Genomic DNA, 23,566 nt, shown 5'->3' on the forward strand with positions numbered 1-23,566 from the left:
AGACAAATGTTTGTAAACTCGTGTAAGTAAAACAAACCATGAAAATTAACAAATTTATACACAATGTCAATAACAAATTTTGGTCAATCTTTAAAATGTGCTTCATTGGGGTATATTTACAGTAGGGGAGAATGAATCTAAACTTTTAACAAAAACCAAGTACCAAGCTGATTTTTATAGTAAAAAAATAACAAAATATATCTTTATTTATTAAAAACTGAATTCGTTATTTTTATATATATATATATTACCTCCTTTGTGTCCTTGAAACGTAAAAGTTTGAAAAATGAAGTTCTTATAATCAAACAGTTGAGAAAAGTGTGCATGCACCTGTCATGGTTTGTTTCATTTACAGAAATTTAAGATCTTACAATTAGTGGACATTTTATACAATGCTTGTATATTCTTTACATTGACCGTAACATATATATATATATTATTAAAATAAATATTCTCTTTATTTTGTTTCTCTAATTCCATTTTTCTAACTGCTGAACTATACTCTAACACTTGACGAATAATTTTGACTGTAAATATTAAAACATTATGATAAAATTGAAACAGCGATTTTTTATCAACAGTTGAATAATATAATCTCCTAATAACATTTGTTATTTCTATACTAATATCATTAAAATTAAGAAGAATAAATTTCTATAAAACCGATGGAACTGTTAAGTGTACAACATTACTTCCGCCATTTTTAATATTTAAAATGGCGTAAAAATAAGTATTGTTTGTTGTCAGTGTATAAGTAAATTGATAAAGGAACTGTAAATGAAAGATACTTTCTCTTGCTCAGGTTAACACATATATTATAATATATCTTGATTTTTTAATCTATAAAACAATTTATTATATGTAAGATTCAAGAGAAAAAAACAAACAAAAAGAAATAATGTGTAAGGAAAATTTCAGAAAAAAAAATGTCATACGATTGTTATATATTAAAATAATACTTGTGTGCTTTTTAAAACTGACCTATGCTAATGCTAAAGTATGCCTGTATAATAATTTTTACAAATATATTAACATAATTTAAATCTCTCTAAATAAGTTTTTTTTAAACTGAACAAAGTGTTTCAAATATTGCAATTGATTATGAAAGAAATGATTATGCGATATACAAAGTATATGAAGAATTTAAATATGTTTATTTTTGTTTAATTATTATTATTATATCAACAATATAATATATATAATATATGTAATATATAATATAATATATATATATATATATATATATATATATATATATATGTATAATGAATATATTAATTTATATATAATATATAATATATAAAACGAACTTTTTTTTTATAATAATCCACTTTGTTTAGTTTAGAAAAAAATTATTTCGAAACATAAACTATTTCTTTATTTTTATGAACAATAATTATATATAAATATTTACTTTCCGAAACTCTAATAAACAGTAATTTACAGTGAATGATCATATTTACGAAATGAATGTTTCGATAGTAAAACTTTCTCAATCAACGATATGTTTTTATATAAACAATAGAATAATAATAATAATAATAATAATAATAATAATAAAAAAAGTCGAAAATTATTACTATATTATTTTTATTATGGTGCTACATAGTCTCGTTAAATTCTATCATCTCTGTATCGCCATAAATGTTGTAGAAAAAAAAAAAAGGAAATCATTTGAAGAATGAGTAAAAGGGAACTAATGAAAAGGAAAGAAATACATTTATTACAACAAACAAAATAATAATAATAAAAAAAAAAAAAAAGAAACACTAAATAAACCAACAAAGAAAAAGAACAAACAAATCACGTCATGTAGAATGAGAGAGAAAGTAATATTTGTGGTTGACACTGCCTTTTAATTAAATTAAATCGAGCTTATGGTTTCTAACTAATGACTAAAATAGATTTCTTAACTTGGTAAGAAGACATTGTGATCAACTTCCTTGTGTAAAAAATATTACTGCATAAATATTTATGCGAATTGACGAATATGTTTAAGAAATGTCGTGTAATAAATTAATAAGACGTATATATATATATAAATTTGCAAACCGATACCATATTGTATCGTCTTGACAGATTACTCAAAGAATGACAGGGAAAGTGTCGATGCAAGAACAACATCCACTGCCTTATTATGTATTTTACTATATAAGTAAAACATTTTATTGTCATATTATATACGCTGTAGTAAGCAAAACAATTATAATAATAATAATAATAATAATAATAATAATAATAATAATAATAATAATAATAATAATAATAAAAAAAAATGAAAAAATTAAAAAAAAGATTACAAAAAAAAAAAAAAAGAAACATTAAATTAATAAAGCTAAGTTTCGTAACACATTGCATCGGATTCTTTCTCTTATCTCTGATCATTCCCCCCCCCTATTCTCTTTTTCTTACAGTTCTTTTGTTTATTTGTAAATTTCTTTTTTCGTTCATGTAAAATCCCTTCTATACATTCGTATGTCTCTCTAATCGATTTAACCTTTGAAACGTCATAATGTCAACGATAAAAATTCGATCGTAACAAATTACAATGATATAAATTCTAGTAAAAGTGATCGTTCGAACACGTATATATATATATACATATATACATATACATATATATATATATATATATTAATCACGATGTATATATATATTTTAAAATAAACCGTTCCTGAGACGATATTTTTATTCGTGTAATTTACACTTGTATCTAATAATAATAATAGTGATAATAATTAATACAAAAATACGATTTTTTTATTCTCATATGAGAAAGTGAAAAGACGAAGTTTCAATTTGACACACGAGCTTATAAATTTTTTCAAATATGTCGGTTAAAAAAGATTTTACAAATATCGGTGGTTTGGATAAACATATTAGAATAGTAAAAGAAATGGTCCTGTTTCCATTAATGTACGGTGATGTTTATGCCAAGTTTAATTTAAAACCACCAAGGGGTCTTTTGTTCTATGGTCCCCCAGGTATAATTTCAATGACATTTTATTGCAACAAAAATAATCGAATAAAATACGATACGAATTAAATTAACAGGCTAGTTTCATCGATTTTCATTCGTCAACAGGAACTGGCAAAACTTTGGTAGCCAGTGCATTGGCATCAGAATGTAGTACGTCTGAACGCAAGGTCTCCTTCATATCACGCAAAGGATCAGATTGTTTGAGCAAGTGGGTTGGTGAAAGTGAAAAAAAGCTCGAGAAAATTTTCACTATGGTTAGTACGTTATTATTATCATTATTATTATGAATTGATCAAATCAATTGAATAATCAAACTCGTTACAGGCTCAACAAACGAAACCTTGTATTATTTTTTTCGATGAAGTTGACGGTCTAGCACCGATAAGATCAAGTCGTCAGGATTTCGTACATGCCAGTGTGGTGACTACACTTTTGGCTTTAATGGACGGCTTGGAGAATAATTCAGAAATTATAGTGATTGGTGCTACTAACAGAATCGATGCAATTGATCCGGCATTAAGGAGACCAGGAAGATTCGATCGTGAACTTTACTTTCCTTTACCTTGTTACTCTGCTAGGAAAGACATACTTTCGGTAGTTTGACACTTGATTTAATTATTTTTGTATCTTGTAAATAATATGTCAATGGTACTGTGTGTAGGTTCACATTAAAAGTTGGAAGCAGAAACCTCCTCAAAAATTTCTCGCTTATTTGGCCTCGAAAACGATAGGATATTGTGGTAGCGATTTGCAAGCTCTCTGTGCTGAAGCTGTCATGTGTTGCGTTAGAAGACATTATCCAGAAATTTATACATTGAAATCAAGACATTACATAAATGAACGACACCTCAAGGTAATAATATGCTCAAAACGTTTATTCTATTTGTTTCGAAAATTATGAATATGTCTAATGTTTTTAAAAACAAAATCAATGAACGAATGAAGGTTGAGAAACAAGATTTTCTGAAGGCCCAAGAAAATATTGTTCCAGCATCTCACAGAGTCGTCATAGCACCAGTGAAATCTTTGTCAATGAAAATTCAACCACTTTTAAGAGGCAATTTATCAAGCATTCAATCCCAGTTACAAATTCTTTGTCCAACAGGAATGTTGACGTCAGATGAAATGTAAGTTGAATTGTTGTAACATTAATTATCATTTTTACATTGTTTCCCTTTCTTTTTTTCCTTATTCCGTGCAGTATCGGCAAAGCCAATTCGAAATCAACCACCTGTCCTAGACTTTTATTATGCGGTGAAGATGATTCACATACTCGACATTTAGGTCCAGCTTTGCTTCACGATTTAGATCATTTACCCTGTCACGTTTTAGACGTGACAACTCTTTTCGAAGAAACTGGTAGAGCTGCTGAAGAAACGATCATTCAGGTAATTTTTGATTAATTATTTGTTGTTTATCTTTTTCTTTATCATTTATTTACATAAATATATTTTTTTGTTTGCAATAGAAAGTGAAAGGAGCACGTCGTACTTTACCATCATTGTTATATATTCCTGATATTCTTGCATGGTGGAATTTAGTTGACGAAACAGCACGCGTAGTTTTTGCTTCCCTGATGAGAGATCTTGACAATACAGTTTACATGTTGATCCTTACAACAGCTAATTCTGCTTACGAGGATTTACCTTCAGAAGTATGTAATATTATAAGATTACGATGATATTATTTATTGATTATAATAATTTGTAATATTTAATTTTATTTCAATGAATTTCGAATAATTTTGAATTTGTTTTAGATCAAAAATTCATTCGATCGAAGTCGTGATGAGGTATTTGAAGTACCATTACCTGGTTTGCAAGAACGTAAATCATTCTTCTTACAACTTTTTTCAAACTCATCATCGGATGCTGCTTCTAGCAGATCCTCGCAAGGTATATTTTATTATATTTCGTTATTCTGACATTTTTTTGTATTTATTAAAATTATTTTTTCTTTAATATGATAGATTTTATACAAATTATGGGTCCAAAAAGAACGAAAAATGAAAATGGAAAAAAATCCAAGATGGACGCGCACAAGGATTCAAATGGACCACGTGGACGTCGTAAGAGAATTTATTAACATTATTTATTATGTTTGTTTCTTTTTAAATGTTGTAAGGAATTAATAAGCAAAATTATGTTGATGATAGAAAACGCAATGGACGGAACTACGACAAAAAGATCAAAAGTTCGAAGTAAACTTGGCGCTGTTCGATCTACCCAATCGGCTACCAAATCAAGTGAACAAAATAAATTTCTTTATTTTTATTTTATATTTATATAATAATTTTTCTAATTTATTTTTATTATTAGTCAATGTTAAACGAGAATGTAGCGCCTCGGGAGAAGGACCAGGATCAAAACGTGCCAAGATGTCATGCACGTCGTCTAATATTTCAAGTACCGAAAATATTGCAGATCTTCAGCTACAAGAATTACTTCAAAGGATCATCCAATCAACCGAAAATTGGAAAAGTAATCGATTAGAGAATTTATATGGCTCGTTGGAACTTATTTTGGAAAGAAAAAATGAAGATAATATATCGAACGTTATTGAAAATTGTTTTCAAGTCTTGGAAGAAATGAAGAGAAAAAAAACATATTTCGATTATGATGATGATTAAAGGAACAAAAAATCAATAAATAATGAAATGTATTTCTAATTAGGTGATCCAAGTACTTTTTGTTGCTGTTGTTGTTGTTGTTTTTGTTGTCACTGATAAATTTATTACTCATTTTTTATTGTTGCTTGAAGAATGTGTACGTCGTCCAAAAATAAATCATGATCGTATTATAATCAAATATTTTTGTATTTTAACCGGATATTGTGTGAAATAACAGGTTTAATCTTTTAGCGTGCCTTAGGATGGTTCACATTTAAAAAAAACTGGTCTTTCTTCATTCAATTTTAACGCAAACAATTGTGAGCTCAGTTGTGGTATTAAAGTAAATTTAAAGTAGTTTCAGTTTTATAAAAGTTATTTTATTATAAATAGTGTTTACAAATGTAATTTTTTTTTTAATTAATTTTTTTATTATTTTTTTTTCTATTATATAATATACTACGTAATCCAATATAAATTTTAATAAAAGATTTGTCAATGCATATTTTTGTTCACAAATGTATATTGATTTAATAGAGTAAATTATAATCGTTGATTAACCAGTTAAACGTGTTTGACGATTATATCCGTCATGGAGATGTGGCAAAATTTTGTGTTACGACGTCTATATCCGTCATGCATAAAAGTTTGTTACAATTTGATGTTTAAATTGTAATTTTGGCGAAAAATAAATTATATTCGTAAATTTTAATATGTTTAAAATGTTTAAAGGTCAAAAAAAAAAGTCGAGAATAAATTTTATACTTCTAAGTATAAATATTCGATTTTTTCTCTAATTTTTCCGTTTATTATGTATAATTATATGTTCATATTAAAAAACTGTGTATACATTACTAACAAAATTGTTCATTTTCTAAAATAAGTCGTCTTTTTGACTATCCAATATTTTAACAGCGCCACCACTTACTCTGTGTTTGACGACTATAACCGTCATCGCTTGATTATCGCGACACACACCAGAGCGCACTCTGCGCACAGATCGCTACACTTAACTGGTTAAATATATACAACATAAAATGTAATATTATTTACTCATTTTTACTTTGGACATATATAAAATACGATAATAACGAAAAATTATAATATCTTTATGAAAAATTAATAAATATATGTTCCGTATATATTACATTACAAATAAACGCTACATCAATTTATAATACAAAAATGATAATAGACTTTTAAAGCTAAATTTGTTCTATTTCTGACGCCTTTACTGAACCCAAGTTCAATACTACTGCCAGACTCAAATAATTCAGTTGTTATGGAATCAAATGACGAAAAGAATTGTGATAGTATATCATAGTATGGTATCTCTTCTCTCTCATGATAGTTAATTCATCCTCTGGATCAAATAACAATGAATCTTCATTTATAGGAGGATCCAACCTGTATCTGATATTCTCGTTGTTATTATTTGTCCGTCTTCTTCTCGTAATACGAAGTATCTCCTGTATTTCTTCATCATCATCATTATCATCTTTCTTATTTTTGTTCTCATTTTCTGTACACGAAGTTAAATGCATTTCAGTAGCTTCTAAAGATGGATTAACGTTACAAACTCTTTTAACTGATTGTATTTTGTTCAAAGTATTTTCTTTATCAAATGTAGCGATATTATGTGATATATTAGAATTATTATTATTATTTATTATATTATCTTCGGATAAAGAACGCACACAGGATAATTTCGTGGAAAATACAGTCTCATTATTACTAAATGTTAAATTCTTATTTTTAACATCTAAAGAAAGTTTTGAACGATTTCTACTATCATTCTGTCGACAGTCTTCATTTAATGGGGAATCATAGAACGTTTGTATACGATGGAAGGGTTGAACGTCTACAACATAGTCCTTATAATGATTCCTAGTCGAGTCAAAAGAATCAATACCAACGATATTACTTTTAGAATCATTTTTAAACGTAATAGAATCATCATTTTTTTGACTCTTAACAGCCTTTATTTTTGGCAAAAAGGAAGAAGAATTTGGAACTTTCAAGTGTTTACGATTCATACTAATTTCTGAAATAATCTCTTCGCCAATTCTTAATTTAAGACGAAACAGATTATTGTTGTTGTTAGTATTTTGCAATCTTTTTCTTCGAATGTTGAAACACTGTTTCTTCGTAAAGATATTTGATAAAAAACTATCGTTTACAACAGGATCATTTCCGTGTCTCATAATTTTGTGAAACACAACATCACTTATACATTTAAATGGTAATTTACAAATTGAACACCTTTCAGCAACAATAACTACACTGCATTTTTTTAGATTTAACATAGTCAATGGACTTATTTTAATTTTCTTCATAACAATCACGTTATTATTTTCTTTAACATTATCTTTTTTCAATGACCCTTTCATTCCGAGTCCTATTATATTCATAAAATCTTCTTTACTTTTTACCATCGACGTATCGAAAGATTTGACTTGTTTAATGTTTGTATCAGCGCGTTTCGATCTTCTTCGTAAGTATTTCATTGAATCTTTACCGGTGCAAAACTGCTTGTTGAACCCTTGCGCCATCTTCAGTGATATAGCTACATATGTAAACAAATATATAACTGCATAATTATAACTATGGTAAATAACATAAGGGAATCCCTGTCATTATGTCTACATTATCATTCATTGTGGTAACGTCGTATACATTTCATTTATTTTCCTTTTCTTCGTGTAATTTCCAATTTAAGAGAACAAATATATTTTAAAATACTTAGATTTTTGATATAAATCGAAATTTTTTATTACAAAAAAGTACTCTAAAAAAAAAAAATTAAAAAAATACAAGTAGATTTTTTTTCTTACCTCCTTTTTTTTACTTGGAAATATATAATGTATATTTACTTTATTTTGAATCTTATCTCATTCACTAAGTAGAAAATAATGTAAAAATAATACTTTAACAATAAATTACAATTTAATTACCTACCGTAGTTATACGAATGTGATGAAATTATATATAATCTGATTTTGAGCTGCACTAACGATGAATTTAATCTTTCGAGCTAAAATCATTGATTATTGTAGAATATTGAATAATTATATACTTGAAAAGTCATATTTTTCTTTATATTTATAATATATTTTCACGAAAGTTAATAATTATGTCATTATATTATATAAATTTATATTGTATCACACACAAGATATATGAAACTTAAAAAGTAGTCTAAACTGTCATGGCGGCCGAACTTCTTGTATCACAATGTCGGAAAATGTAATATACAATTCTATTGAAGATTAAATTTTCATATTTCATTAAGGAAATTAAATCTTGAAATGTGAATGATGAAATAATATGCTCATCATTTTATAATATTTTTGTCTTAATATTTAATACACAAGAAAACTTTGTACACTACATAAAATGAAATTTTTTTGAAATTATAAGGCCCGAATAGTAAAAGTGGTCTTACATCCCAACCAATGTACGTCGACGTTCTATAGATACTGCGGTTTTTATATTTTCCCCTACCATAGGTGTGAGTCATCGTTCTGGAATGAAAAATAGATATGCAGCAAACACATTACTTGTACTGGCAGGAAGAAGTCTTTATCTGAAAATACTACGTTGCTGATAACTCTTACTATTTCATATTTATAAATATTTTTTTACAAAATTTAATATTAGGCAAATACATTTTGTATACGTTTTGAAACGATAACAATACGATCATAAAAAATTACAGGACGATAGTGTACAATATTAATCAATTTTAATAATATTATTTATTCTTTGTTAATTTGTATAAAGTTCTTATCAATATTTTGCAATGTTTACAAGAAATTAAAATAATATATGTGTGTTACACATCTGTTGATTGAAATAAAAAATTTATCGTTATATTTTTTATCTTTAAATATAAAATTTTTGTTGAAGAAGTATGAACAACAAAGTATATTTTGTATTTAACAGTTGGGGGATGAAGTTAGCAGTTCACAATATTGACAATGAAATAATATTGTTTCTAAATAATAATAATATAACAATGAGTACATTATTTAAACATAATATAAATGCAGCTCATGAAATATAATATGAGTATAAACATACACAGCAGTATAGTTGATAATTCACTATAGGAAGATATTTATATATGTAGAATAATATTATATGGATATTTTATTGTTTGGTGAGTACTAATTTGAAGAAAACATTAGTATTTTGTTAAATATAAAAATAATTTTTATTTTCAACAATATATATATATACAATAAAATAAAATAATAATTTTATGATAATTTAAAAAATGTATAATAATAAAAAAAGTAATTAACCACCCAACCCGGTCCTGTGGCGCAACGGATAACGCGTCTGACTACGGATCAGAAGATTCCAGGTTCGAATCCTGGCAGGATCGATAAATTTTTTTTACAACTAATTTCTTATCAATTTAGAATTTTATAAAATAATGTAGGCTTAAAATATTACTATATTATATGATCTATATTATAAATTATAATACACTTGGTATCTATAGTATAATTTTGAAGAAACGTAAACTAGAATATTTTTATCAACACGTATATTATATATCTATCTTTTATTTTATTTGTTAAAAATTAATTCCAATTAAGATAGAGAGAGAGAGTAAAAATTATAATCTAAAAAAATATAAATTTACGTAAAATTATACATTTTATGTACCGAATGAATATATAAAATATAACATCAAAAATTTCATTGCAAGTAACATTGAAATCTGCAAAAATTTTATTATCGACGCATGAAAAATTGTAATAGCTGGAAATTACATTACCGACGCATGAGAATTCAAGTTGCGAAAATCTCATTACCGACGGATGCTACATACTGAGATAAAAAAACTTCATTACCGACACATTGAACATAATATAAATACAAATATTTATTATTGATGTAAATAATAGTAAAAAGCATGAGTGGTAAGCTTTACTGAAGGTCGGCTATCATCGCCTAACATCGAGAAAGATCGTGAAGGAATGGGCAGGTCGTTGTGTCACGTGACCTCGCGGCGGCAAGGAGCATGCGTGACCGAGCGAAATCTTTCAAGGCGCCACCTTGCGGCTAGTCCGATCGCAGAAGTGATCTCGAAGGGTTTTTCAATGGTCGTGCTCGCCCGGGTTTTCACACGAATTTTTCGAATCTAAGGGATCCCAACGTTAATACAACACCCTGGAAAAATACGTGAGTACCTACGACTCGTTACTCACATATTTCTAATGGACGGTGATATAGATGCTACAGACGATTTCACAAAATACGAGCGGGACAGATAGAGAGAAAAGAGAGAGAGAGAGAGAGAAAGAAAGAATGAGAAAGAGGTGGAGAGGGAAAACGTTACAGAGAAGGAGAGTGTATGTTGTATATATGTGCAAGAGAGAGAGAGAGAGAGTGAGAGAGAGAGAAAGAGAGTTAGAGTTATAGAGTTAGAGTTAGAGTTAGATAGTGAGAGAGTGAGAGATAGAGATAGAAGGTGATAGAGTGAGAAGAGCACGAAGAGACGTGTGACGGGTCCTGGCAAAATGGCCGTTCACGATTTACAACAAACGGTTGTTTCTTACGAACGGTTCAAAACGGTCTCATATTTTGACGTGTCACAATATCATCTTGAACGAACGATTATAAAGCTGGTATGTTTATTTAACACAGCTTAATGCATTCGAATCGCCTGACAAAGTAACCAATACACGTTGTACGTCACTCCGAATTGATTTTTTTGCGAACGACCGCTTGCGTAGTGTGACGATATGGACTCGTCTTTCGACGAGGAAGTCGATAAGAACCTTTGTACTTGTGTTTCCAAGTTGCATCTCAAGCACGTGTCGTTTATTCCATCTAATTCTTTGTTCTAACAATTATATCGTTTTATCAGATAGGTTTCTGTTAAAAACCGCCAATTTTTGACAGCCCTGTCTTCTTCGGCTCTATTTTATCTTTATCTCTCTCTCTCTCTCTCTCTCTCTCTCTCTCTCTCTCTCTTTCTCTTCATTCTTTAATTCTTTCTTCGATCAGCTGTTAATCAATCGCATCGTTTAATTTAAAAACTTATTTAATTATTGTAATTGTGATACGGTAATATTGTCAAAAGTAATAAGTTTAGTAAAAACAAAAAAAAAGGATAAAATAATTCGTAAAAATATTTTATTCGCAATTTGTGTCAAAAAAGTGTTTCGTTTTGAGAGAAAGAGAAAGAAAAAAAAACGCTTAAATACATTTTCCATATAAAAATCGTGGTTTCATATATCATCACCATTAGCGTTCACGCGAAGTGTTGTCTTTTTTTCTCTACGTCATCGCTGACATAAAAGTTATTGCGAATTTTTGATCATTTGATGTATGTATTCATCTCTCTCTCTCTCTCTCTCTCTTTGATTTTTTCTTAGTGTGTTTATTGTAATAATTATCTTTCTATTATCAAGGACAATCGATTATGTTGGTGTCGATGCTCTGCAAACAACGAATTCGTGATTTGTTCGATTACTACAAGTATTACATACTTAAATGTATACACACACATTTATTTTTGACATGTTGAAAAATGATACAAAGATTGTATCAATCATAAATCTCGATTACAGATGATCAGAAAAAATAATCTGCACAAGGAAGCATTGTCATCCTCCATCATATTTTTATCGATAAGAAAACGTGTAAAAGTTTGTTGTTATTTAGGTTATGTTTTGTGTTGTCTAAACAAATATATTAAAAATAGGATAAACATGTGTCGATCGATTAGAAATTCTTGATTTTTTTTTTTTTTACTCGATTAATTTTTAATTTATATTACGTTTCTTGGTGTATATATAACGCACATACACAGACATACACATATATCAACGTTCCTGTGGGTTTATTGATCGGCTGGATTTAAGATATTCCTCAAGTGAACATTTTTTCCACCAGTCACAACTTTCTTTATCAATGTGTGATCGTTTATATTTCTTTTTTAATATATTATTATTGTTCAAAATTATATTATGTTTATATAAAACAAAATTCAAATAAATAATTTATTATTATTGATAAAATATATTTCAGTGATATACATAATATTTAAAATATATAGAATTGAAATAAGAAAATGAAGCCAACAAGTACGAATAAGTGTGTATGTGTATGCGAGATCGGAAAAGGGCAAAGCCTCCTCCTCTCTCACCTTCGAAGATCCCGGAAGTACGAGCATTGAGCTCTTTTACGAAGGAAGAAAACGATTCCGTGTTTTGCTTAACAGATTTTTGTAACCTTTTCAAATAAATAACAGGTGTATAACTAAATAAATATGGATAAATAGAAAAATAGAAAGAGAACTAAAAAACTGTCAATATTAATATCATATATGTGTGTGGTGTGTATTCTTTATTAATACAGTCACTTCAAAAATTATTACATTTGTTCGATTAGTAAAAGTAATATATATGTTTATTCTTAAATTAATATTAAATCAAAAACATTTCTTATTTCGAAAGAAAAGTATATATATATATACATATATATATGTAATGCGTTAGTGTTGGAATGCGGAAGAATATTCTCTCGCAGAATAAAGTCCCGTACAAACTCGTGTGAAATTTGTCTCTTCGAGTTTCTTCGATATTATTTATCTTATTTTTCATTGATAAAATTCTGTTTATTTCAAATAAAAAAAAAAAATAGAGAGAGAGAAAGAGAAAGAATTGTAAAAGTTCGTGCAATTTTTCATTTTATTTAACATCCTTCGAAATTTGTATAAATAATACATACAAAATGTATACTTATTCACGTAGTAGTGTATTTTATTAATGAATAAGTATAAATGGTATTAAATTGAATACATGATTTTTCTATTTAGTATCTAGAAGATTTGTTTTCATAAACATGTCCTATACATGATGACAATGTTATTCCTTTATCGATATATAAAGTACTATAAATATAAAATAATCAATTAGGCTTTTTTCTTATCTTAAAAAAAAAAACAAAAATAAATCATAAAATTGGTAATGCCGATCATGACCTCTTTCGCATTAGTTCGTGTCCGATCGAGAAGTTGGAAAGAGAACGATATGAATATTTGAAGGGGAAGTGAAATATACACATTGGGGGTAGAAGAGAGAAAGAAGGGTGTAGGTGGACTATGGGAAGTGGTGTATCGATTGGGCGTCGTCGTCGTCGTCGTCGTCGTCGTCGCCGTAGTCATCGTCGTCCTGTTGTCATTGTGTCGTAAAATCGTAGTCATAGTCATAGCTACCATAGTTGTTGGCAGCTGCGACTGCGACGGCGTCGTTCAAATGTCGCGACACCCAATAATGAAGGCAGGCACCTAGACGCACCTCTCCTAACTCGCATCCCCTTGGTTGATTGTCAAGGTCCTTTCACTTATTCTTTTCCCTTTCTAAGACGCAATTACCTTTTTCTATATATAAATATACCCTACTTATTATTATTTCCTTTTATTTCTTTTTTTTTTTCTTTTTCTTTACTTGCCGACATTTTTAAAAATCCCTTGTAGCGCAAAATATTGAAAAATATATTAAATACACATGTATTCAATATTTTTCAATATTTTATGCTACTAGGGATATTCTATATTTCTTTCTTTCATTTTTTTTTTGAAAAAAATTACTAAAATAATTAAAAGTCAAATTACAATATTTTTGAGAAAATGTTTCAGTCATCAAATAGGATATTGATTGGTATTTATTTATCTTATATCACAATTTTTCATTGCTACGTATTACATAATATGTAATCTTACAAACATATTTGATTTCTGATGAAAATGACTTCCTATGTATTTGTAGAATTTAAAAGTAAGCCGAAATAATATGAGCAAGGTCACTGCCACATTCTTCCCTTCTTCCTCCTGCAAGCCAACCTGCTTTTCTATTCGTGTCAGGATCATGTTATATACCAGTTTCCTCGAAAATGCAATGGCGACCACAGGTGTATAACTTCTTTCTGAGATCAAAGAAGGGAATACTAGAAATCCAAACGATTAAATGCATTTTTCACCTACACTTCTCTTTCTCTCTCTCTCGTTTTTTCTCTTTCCATATTTCTAGTTCTTTTTTTTTTTATTCATTTGCTTACGGGACAGGGACAAAGTGGTCATTGCGAAACGATATTATAATTCATACGATCTGTCCAGTTTATCAAAGGAATTCCAATGTCATGAGTTAATATAGGTAATAATAAATGCGCAAAGTAGTTAACCTAAATGTTTTTCGCATAATTAATATTCATATTGTACTTCTAAGTATTATTTTCAATGGCGCGACTTTTTATGTAAATGCGCGAATAATTATGTAAATAATTATTTGTATATCGACACATTAACGTCGGGTAAATACCTACAATTAACGTTAGCCTTTATTGATATCATCTTACGTTTTTTTCAATATGTCTTATGTTAGAACATAATCTGTTGTTTTCTCTTTATCTCTCTTATGAACCTTCTTATATGGTCGTTACTCCATTTATTAACCGCCCCCTTTCACTTTCGTACCTTCTTCGTACCTTCCGCGAAGAAAAGTATTTCGACCTCATTTAAATCGATCGTTGTGTTCATGCCGATGACGCGATAACTAGTACTTTCTTTTTGCATTGACCGGAATATACATATTTCCAAAGGAGACCAACTTTATATTTCACTCAAGTTTTTTTTCCTCCTTTTCTCTTGACTTTATCAAAAAAGAAGAAAACAATATCATATATAATATCTTAATCTTCAAATCACATTCCTTTTCTGTTTTTTCAATTATCTTTCTCAGTTCTTTGAACGTTACATTAATCAATGTATTTTTGTTCTGTATTACAGGCAATGCTGAAGGCAGGGTACTGAACAAAACGAGAGCTGACTGGAGAATCTAGTCGTGCTCAATCGAATTATTATCGAAAAATCCAGTAAGAGGCAACAAACAATCTAAGGATCATGAAAATGGTGCTGTCTCAACGTCAGAGGGAGGAGTTGTAAGTTTTTTTTTATTATTATTATTATCATCATCATCATCATCATCATCATCATCTTCACTCTTCTGTTCTCATCTCTAATCATCAACTTTAATTTTATCTAATTGAAAACGATTTATTTAAGTTGTATGTTATATTAAAGTTTGAAAATTGAATTATACAATGAAAGGTTAGGATCAAAGTCCATTACAACGTTCGAGTCCCTATAAAATAATTGATTATTGAATTATTCAAGAGTACTATTACCAGCCCTAATACTTTAGTCTCTTAGGAGATTTTTCAAGTTGGTGTTAGGACAGGGCTTCGCACCGGTGCAGTATTTCAGGCTGTTGTTTTTAAGAGAGAACAATGGCTTTCTCTGAAGTAGTCAAGTTGGTGTAGTTTCTCGTCTCCTTCCGTCTTTCCTGCTGCCACCGTCCCATATATCTCTTTCTCCCTCTAGTTCATTCTGTCTATGCAGTTAGATGAGAAGAGGAAGGAAAGAAAAAAAAAAGAGAGAGAGAGACACACACAGGGATGAAGAGTGGGGGTGGTTGCACGCGAGTGCGTGCAGACGGTGGCCTGGATCAATCGAGGAAACCTGCAACCACGAAAGAGAAGGAAAACGAGACCGTACTCTCCCTCTTTTTAACCCCCTAGTACAGGTCTACGCTTGCGTTAAAAAGAGATCAAGAAAGACAGATAATTCTAGCTCGAATCCAGACAAAATTTCATTTAATATGAAACGTATTACCAGAACTGGTCGAATGATCGATTTTAAATGTTGCATTCAATGTTATTATTTTTCTTCTTTATGACTTTACAAAAATTAAAATTATTTTATTTATTATCTTAGCTAGTACCAAATTGATTATTATTTCCATGCAATTGTCAAAAATATAACTTTTATCAAAGACCGAATATAGTAGAAAAGAAAAATGGAATCGAAGTTGTACATCTAATAATACTTGAGTCATACTTATATTCATTTCTAAATGTATATAACCATTAAGTTCAATAACGTCAATATAATTGTAAAGGGTTGTTCTGTCCTTTGATGACCGATTGGTCACAAAGTTCGCGTAACCTTCATCTTTAATTTCGATCAGGGAAATCGATAGCTGAAAGACTATTTCCGATGACGTCAAATTAATCGTAGATCCATACTAGAAGAATAACCGTAGGGTAGTGAATTGGAAGGAAAAATATTAAAGAGGGGGTAACTGGATGGGGGATGAGTGAGGGCGAAGTGGATAAAGTTGGTAAGGGAATGGTTTCCCGAGCACGCGCAGAGTTTGCGATCGATAACTGTGCGAAATGAGTCGGCGTAGCTCGAAGAGAGTTAACAGGACGAACGAGAAACTGAGACACGTACATAGGGGATGAAGAGAAAGAGAGAGAAAGAGAGAGAAAGAGAAAAACTAGTCGGGGGACGAGAAATTAAAATGAGTCAGAAAAGGAGAACTTGTGCATCGATTCGCCTAGTCCACGTCGCTCGTTACACTCATGTTCTTTTCTTTTTTTAGCCCAAACACTTCTCTCCTTCTATTTCTCTTTATTAATGAAGGAGAAGATTTATTTTAACAAATCTTGAAAATCTGCAAGATAAAATTTGAATAAATAGATACGTATATGTTTTCTTTCCTACTCTTGCATAGAGACATTACATGACGTCAGATTTTTTTATAAAAACGATTATCCTAATCTCTCCTTCTCTGTCTCTCTCTCTCTTGAAAGTTATCTGTTTTTATTATACAGTCCTTAGAAAATTCAATGATATAATAGTTGTTATTGACTTGTTAAATATTACAATTAAATAATATATGAATTTACAAAAGATAAGTAGTTAGGGTATGAAATTGAAATTCTATTTGTAGAGATTAGATTAAAGATTAAACTGAATTATACAATTTAACGCTGACATATTTAGTATGTATATATATATATATATATATATATACATACATGTTTCTCTCTATCTTCAAACATTTCATAGCGCACCTAAAGAGGATGCGTATACATATGTAGAAAACGGAAAAAAACAGATGATAATGTATGTATGTACATATACAAAGTAGCACATTGGTAGTTGTAATACAGGTGAATAGAGACGAATGTAACCGACTTAAGGTCTTTCACCCTACACCAGCTACGTCTGACTTTCAATCCCTTTCCCACATATATTCAACCTGCAAGTTTCCATTGTGTTCACAAACGTTAGCATTAACCATTGACGACGACGACGACAACGTATAAATGGCTTTTCTACCGATATATATATACATATATGTAAAAAGTTGACATGTTGTATGTGAACATTTCATGATAATTTTATTTGTTGAAATGTTGGAATATAACGTTACTATTTTACCGTTATCAAACTAAATAGAATAAGTTAAAACTCATTGTTTTTTTTTTTATCGTAGAAATAAGGCGATCGCGGATTACCTTAGCACCAATGGCTATCAAGACGCACTGGAAGCATTCAAAAAGGAAGCCGATATGCCGGGAGAAGTTGAAAGGAAATATGGAGGTCTCCTCGAGAAGAAATGGACATCAGTCATACGATTACAGAAAAAGGTAATTTATTGTATTTTTGTATCCATTTGACAAAGAGAATCAATCTAAGTAGATATGGTTTTGATATGATCATATAACTTTCATTAATTATTATTTATATTTGTAGGTAATGGAATTAGAATCGAAGCTTTCAGAAGCAGAAAAAGAATTCATCGAAGGTGCGCCAACGCGAGGTAAAAGATCACCATCCGAGTGGATACCTAGGCCACCAGAGAAATTTTGTCTTAGCGGACACAGAGCGCCAATTAATAGAGTTATTTTCCATCCTGTATTTAGTCTTATAGTATCTGCTAGTGAAGATGCCACTATAAAGGTAAATATTATGTTTTTTTGAAGAAAGAAGAAAAGTAAACTTTGAAACAAGTTATAATGTATATATATATATATATATATATATGTATATAATTTGTTTATTCAAGGTATGGGATTTTGAAAGTGGAGAATTTGAAAGAACATTGAAAGGCCATACTGACAGTGTGCAGGATATTTCGTTTGACGTCTCGGGAAAACTATTAGTTTCCTGCAGCGCGGATATGTCCATTAAATTGTGGGATTTTCATCAATCATTTGCATGTGTCAAAACAATGCAAGGTCATGATCATAATGTAAGCTCTGTAGCATTTGTTCCACAAGGTGATTTTGTAGTAAGCGCCTCTAGGGACAAGACGATCAAGATGTGGGAGGTAGCAACGGGTTATTGCGTAAAAACATTAACAGGTCATAGAGAATGGGTGAGAATGGCACGAGTTAGTCCTTGTGGTGAACTCATTGCCAGTTGCTCAAACGACCAAACTGTGAGAGTGTGGCATATAGCAACGAAAGAAACAAAGGTACATATATTTATATTAATAAATAATTTTCACCTGATTAATTTTCTTTTAAAAATATTACAACATTTTCTTGACAAAGATTGAACTCAGAGACCACGACCACGTCGTTGAATGTATCGCATGGGCACCAGAAAGTGCAAGAGCATCAATTAATGCAGCAGCAGGAGCAGACAATAAAGGAGCTCATGAAGGTCCCTTCCTTGCGTCTGGTTCTCGTGACAAGACCATTCGTGTTTGGGATGTTGGTGCTGGTGTATGTCTTTTCACACTTCTCGGACATGACAACTGGGTACGTGGAATAGTTTTTCATCCAGGTGGAAAGTTTATCGTCAGTGCTTCTGATGACAAGACACTCCGAGTATGGGATACGCGTTATAAGAGGGCGATGAAAACTCTAGAAGCGCATGTCCATTTTTGCACCTCTGTCGGTAAATATATAAAAATACTTATATACATTTTATTTTTCTTAATCAACATAGCAATTATTATTATTTTCTATATTTTATCCCTTAGATTTTCACAAGAATCATCCATATGTGGTCACCGGTAGCGTAGATCAAACGGTGAAGATCTGGGAGTGTCGCTAGTCACCCTATTTTACAGTTTCTTTGGAACTTCATAAACATGAAGAGCGAAGAAGATAAACATGCGCGTCCAGTTCGATTGAAATGGCCGAAAGAGTAACTTGCTCCAAAAGCTATCGTACATACATTATGATTAATATTAATATTATTATTATTATTATTATTATTATTATTATTAATTATTAATTATTATTAATTATTATTATTATTATTATTATTAATTATTAATTATTAATTATTATTATTATTATTATACATACATACGCGTACGACTAAGAGCTCTTTAATTAATTTATAATAAAGTACGATTAGTAATTATATTAATATTGTATATCGTTTTACGGTAATGAACTGCACTAATCGAGGAGAGTACATATAGGCTCATCTCGAGGAGGATATTACACAATTTACAGCATTATAGTGTTTGGAAACCATAGGAATTTATTTTTCTTTAACTAAATGCGCGAGAACAAAGACGGGATTCTATATATATATATATATTTATTATTTCTACTTAGTGCAAAATTTTGTCAGTGACTGCCTTTTTATACCTGCATTACCACCTCTTCTTCTTCTATCCTCTTCTCTGGCTCTCTACTATAATGCCATCTTTTTCTCTCTCTCTTTCTTTTTCAGGTATTATCAATATTTATTATAATATTAAAAATGCGATATTCAGTATAAAATAAAAAGGATATTATATCGTCCTCCTCGGTTCTCACATTCTTTACCATTTCGTCGAATCTTTTTTGGACTCTTATAATGGTGATGAAAATGAGAACTGTGTCATCACCTATATAAGAACAAAGCTTTGTAATTATTTGATGCACTCTCCTCGACTATTTTTGGCAATTCAAAATGAGATGCTGCTTCATCTTTATTCATATACATGATGTCCCATTTGAAATTTTGCAATAATTATCTTACAAGCTACTAGTTATTCAAGAAAAGTATTTTAAGTAAATAGAAGTTACTTTGTTTGAAGAAAGACACATTGTAATGGTCATAAATCTTGTTGTCCAGTTAAACTTGCCTCCAAAATTTCAATATGAGTTTTGTTTTCTTTTAATCAAATTATTTATACATATGTATATGTATATGTATATGTATATGTATATATATGTATGTATTCCATAAAATTAATTATGGCTGTAATTATAACAGTGGACTAAGTCAACAAATGAAAAAAAAAAATTCATTTTATGATTTATTTTATAGTAAAAATAATTGTAATATAATATAAATCATAAAATCAGTTTTGTTTTCACTTACGTAGAAATATAGCCCGTTTCGTAACAAATTTATTTATTTAATTATAGTTGTAATATATTGGTCTTTCAAGATCCTCTATAAGATCATTTATTATCATTTAAAACTTACCTTCGTTTAATGTCCTTAAGATTTGGTTTAACGGGGGTATTTCATCGATTCAATTGTAAACGTGAATGAAAATGAAATTTATTATTATTTTTGTTTACAAATGGAGCAAAAAAATGATTTAAGTTTATTGAGAATAATTCGTTCTTAATAATCTACTCTTAATATAATGAATTATATTAAGAATATTTGTCAACAAATTTGTGCAACTTTCAAGGGGTGGAATTATCGTTTAGGTTTAGAATAAATTATTGTATTAATATTTAAGATCGTCTATTAAGATCTTGAAATGTTTAATGAAGGTAAGTTTAAAACGGTAATATAAATGACGTTGAATATAATTGAAAGACCAACATATAAGTTGATGAATTCGTCATAAAACGGGATAAACGTCTATTTAAGTGAACAAGTATAATTTCATTAAAAAAAAAAAAAAGAATGCCTTTGAAATCTCAAAGGCATATCCACTTAAACTAGGATTTATGACTATCATAAAATACCCCCCTTGGAAGAAAGTAATTTCTGCTTGAAAAACTTGTTTGAATAAAAATTAGTTTGAAAGATAATTGCGTGTAGAATTTCAAATAGGATACCTGATATAACAAAAACAAAAAAAAAAAGAAAACAAAAAGCAGTAGCATAATTTGCTGACTGTTAATATATCGAATGCCAACGATTGAATTACCACAGATTAGTTTTGAAAACTGTAGTAAGTAGTATGCTGTTGAGATACTCTGCTGCCTGTCGTCGTCACAGAAGATAAAATCCACTACATTAGACAGCCAATTTGAAATAAATGACACACTGTGAAGAGACAATTACCTCAATAAAAACAATTCTTCTATCTAAATATTGCTTGTTTTTCAATATTATAACTGCGCATATATATTCAATATAAAATAGGGAATTGTTTCCTCCCAGTGTGGATGATGGGGTTGTATAAACGTACTCAAATGTGCATACTCACAAAGTGAATACAATTAAGAATATAAGATATAATATTGTGCAAATTTAAGTTAATAATGTGGTTAAAAGACTAAAATTAATATGGACAATTTTTATAATGTTTTTGTTTGAATGGGAAGCAACAAAAGTAAAGGTTGAATTTTGGGAAATTTAATGTGTACTCAAACTAGAGAATATAAAAAAAGAAAAATATAAGCTTTTACCCAGTGCTTAGCATCCAATCAATGTGCATTAATAATGATAACCTATCGAGGAAAATTAATTAACAACAACAACAAAAAATACAAAGCATAGTCAATGAATTTCTCATCGATTTAATTATAATTATTAAATGGAATAACACATATTTATATTGGAAAAAAAAAAAAAAAACCGAAAGCGTATAATTCAACGTGTGAGTTCCAAAAGTGAAAATTGCTAATTCTATACTTAGTTTTAACCACTATTATAACAGTAGTTTTTAGGTATGACATAGATAAAGGAAAAAAATAGAAAAAGAAAAAAACAATTCAATTGAAATCTATGGTTGGACGACACACTGACATATACATATTTTATTGCATTCATATGTACTTGCATTGTAAGTGTACAGTATGGATATCATGACGATGCTTAATTAAGGGTAATTTTTCAAACATTATACTGACGTTTACAACCTTTTCCTACTATTTCTTCCTTGTTCACCTTATTAACCAAATTGACCCCTGAGAAAAATACCCTTCAATTAATGTGGTACTAAATTATTTTGATGAAAAATAAACGAAGTTGTCACTGAGTCGTAAGATCTATATTACCTGCATATACACATATATTTCATATTATTCTCTTAATAATATAATATAGTTATTTTAATTTAAACAAAGCTATATTAGCTATATACAAAAAGAAATAATAGAATGGCAAAGTAAATGAAAAACTTTAACGAATGCTACATTTTATTCCATAGTTTTGATTATTATTATTATTATTATTATTATTATTATTATTATTATTATTATTATTATTTTGTTACCTTTTAAATACTTCAATAAATTCGTCAAATTATTTCTAATATTTATTGAGAATGCACTGGCACCGGTAATGTTTAAAAATGGCGTATAATTTCGTTTAATTATTCACCGGAATTTCATTTTGTGTATTGTGTAAAATTTATCATTGCATTATTAATATATAATTATAATATTAATTGTAATATGCATCTATGAATTTTGATGCACGAAATTTCATTTGTAACATTGTGTCGCTTTACAAAGTAATATTTTAAATACCGTAAAGAAAATATACAATCTATAGTTTTATTACAATTTACACATTCATTTAAGTATCATTTTAATTTAAATTTCATTGAATTTTTCTTCGAAAATATTTATTAGAATATTGAAATTAAAAAAGAAAAATATTTCTTCTTTATTTATTTTAAGATTACAAATATGATAAAAGTTAAATGTATTGTATACATATGTAAACATATGATCATATGTAAATGTATATGTATACATGCACTTGATAACAGTATTCCAGGGTGTGATAAAGAAGGGCCAGAAATATATTGTTATAAGCATACAATGAAACTATACGCATATTGAGCACTTGATATTTGTGTCTACGTATGGTTAAATGTAATAAAAATTATGTTGTAGTTGCTTTTCATGATTCGTTATCTAGCTTTAGTAATTCCATTTTTCTACCAGTTTTAATAATG

General features: G+C 29.1%; 3 protein-coding genes and 1 non-coding gene across 6 annotated transcripts; 3 read left to right on the top strand and 1 right to left on the bottom strand.

The window, feature by feature from the left end:
- The first annotated feature begins 2,750 nt into the window (after positions 1 to 2,750).
- On the top strand, positions 2,751 to 5,787 carry LOC107068183 (ATPase family AAA domain-containing protein 2). The gene is made up of 11 exons (XM_015324328.2): positions 2,751 to 2,984; positions 3,086 to 3,234; positions 3,305 to 3,574; positions 3,642 to 3,833; positions 3,926 to 4,107; positions 4,182 to 4,368; positions 4,449 to 4,634; positions 4,740 to 4,875; positions 4,950 to 5,048; positions 5,136 to 5,225; positions 5,299 to 5,787. Exons 1-11 carry the CDS (start codon positions 2,831 to 2,833, stop codon positions 5,607 to 5,609), a joined length of 1,956 nt encoding a protein of 651 aa, XP_015179814.2. The 5' UTR covers positions 2,751 to 2,830; the 3' UTR covers positions 5,610 to 5,787.
- On the bottom strand, positions 5,636 to 9,049 carry LOC107068200 (uncharacterized). The gene is made up of 2 exons (XM_015324362.2): positions 8,547 to 9,049; positions 5,636 to 8,154 (listed from the first exon to the last, which is right to left on the bottom strand). The coding sequence occupies exon 2, from the start codon at positions 8,138 to 8,140 to the stop codon at positions 6,869 to 6,871; it is 1,272 nt and encodes a 423-aa protein (XP_015179848.2). The 5' UTR covers positions 8,141 to 8,154; positions 8,547 to 9,049; the 3' UTR covers positions 5,636 to 6,868.
- Positions 9,050 to 9,905: 856 nt separating this feature from the next.
- Positions 9,906 to 9,978, top strand: TRNAR-ACG (transfer RNA arginine (anticodon ACG)). The gene has a single exon. It is a non-coding gene; the product is annotated as a tRNA-Arg (tRNA).
- Positions 9,979 to 10,624: 646 nt separating this feature from the next.
- Positions 10,625 to 23,512, top strand: Lis-1 (LisH and WD40 domain-containing Lis-1). Of its 3 annotated transcripts, none has more exons than XM_015324363.2 (7): positions 10,625 to 10,784; positions 15,397 to 15,548; positions 17,954 to 18,107; positions 18,214 to 18,420; positions 18,527 to 18,937; positions 19,017 to 19,365; positions 19,451 to 23,512. In XM_015324363.2, the coding sequence occupies exons 2-7, from the start codon at positions 15,511 to 15,513 to the stop codon at positions 19,522 to 19,524; spliced, it is 1,233 nt and encodes a 410-aa protein (XP_015179849.1). In that variant the 5' UTR covers positions 10,625 to 10,784; positions 15,397 to 15,510; the 3' UTR covers positions 19,525 to 23,512. The 3 variants fall into 3 exon arrangements, with proteins under 3 accessions (XP_015179849.1, XP_015179850.1, XP_015179852.1); XM_015324364.2 differs by lacking the exon at positions 10,625 to 10,784 and adding an exon at positions 11,017 to 11,230; XM_015324366.2 differs by lacking the exon at positions 10,625 to 10,784 and adding an exon at positions 14,671 to 14,764.
- Positions 23,513 to 23,566: the final 54 nt, after the last annotated feature.

The sequence above is a fragment of the Polistes dominula genome, unplaced genomic scaffold (genome assembly GCF_049000335.1).
Source record: "Polistes dominula isolate Pdom_NZ unplaced genomic scaffold, Pdom_raw_medaka contig_15, whole genome shotgun sequence".
NCBI lineage: Eukaryota > Metazoa > Arthropoda > Insecta > Hymenoptera > Vespidae > Polistes > Polistes dominula.

Excerpts from the sequence above, each read along its gene's own strand:
- Lis-1 (XM_015324363.2), top strand. The coding sequence starts at position 15,511 with ATGAAAATGGTGCTGTCTCAACGTCAGAGGGAGGAGTT. Across the intron at positions 18,421-18,526 it reads GTGAAGATGCCACTATAAAG|GTATGGGATTTTGAAAGTGG; the intron begins GTAAATATTATG and ends TGTTTATTCAAG. Across the intron at positions 19,366-19,450 it reads CCATTTTTGCACCTCTGTCG|ATTTTCACAAGAATCATCCA; the intron begins GTAAATATATAA and ends TTTATCCCTTAG.
- LOC107068183 (XM_015324328.2), top strand. The coding sequence starts at position 2,831 with ATGTCGGTTAAAAAAGATTTTACAAATATCGGTGGTTTGGATAAACAT. Across the intron at positions 5,049-5,135 it reads AAATGGACCACGTGGACGTC|AAAACGCAATGGACGGAACT; the intron begins GTAAGAGAATTT and ends TGTTGATGATAG. Across the intron at positions 5,226-5,298 it reads CCAATCGGCTACCAAATCAA|TCAATGTTAAACGAGAATGT; the intron begins GTGAACAAAATA and ends TTTTATTATTAG.
- LOC107068200 (XM_015324362.2), bottom strand. The coding sequence starts at position 8,140 with ATGGCGCAAGGGTTCAACAAGCAGTTTTGCACCGGTAAAGATTCAATG.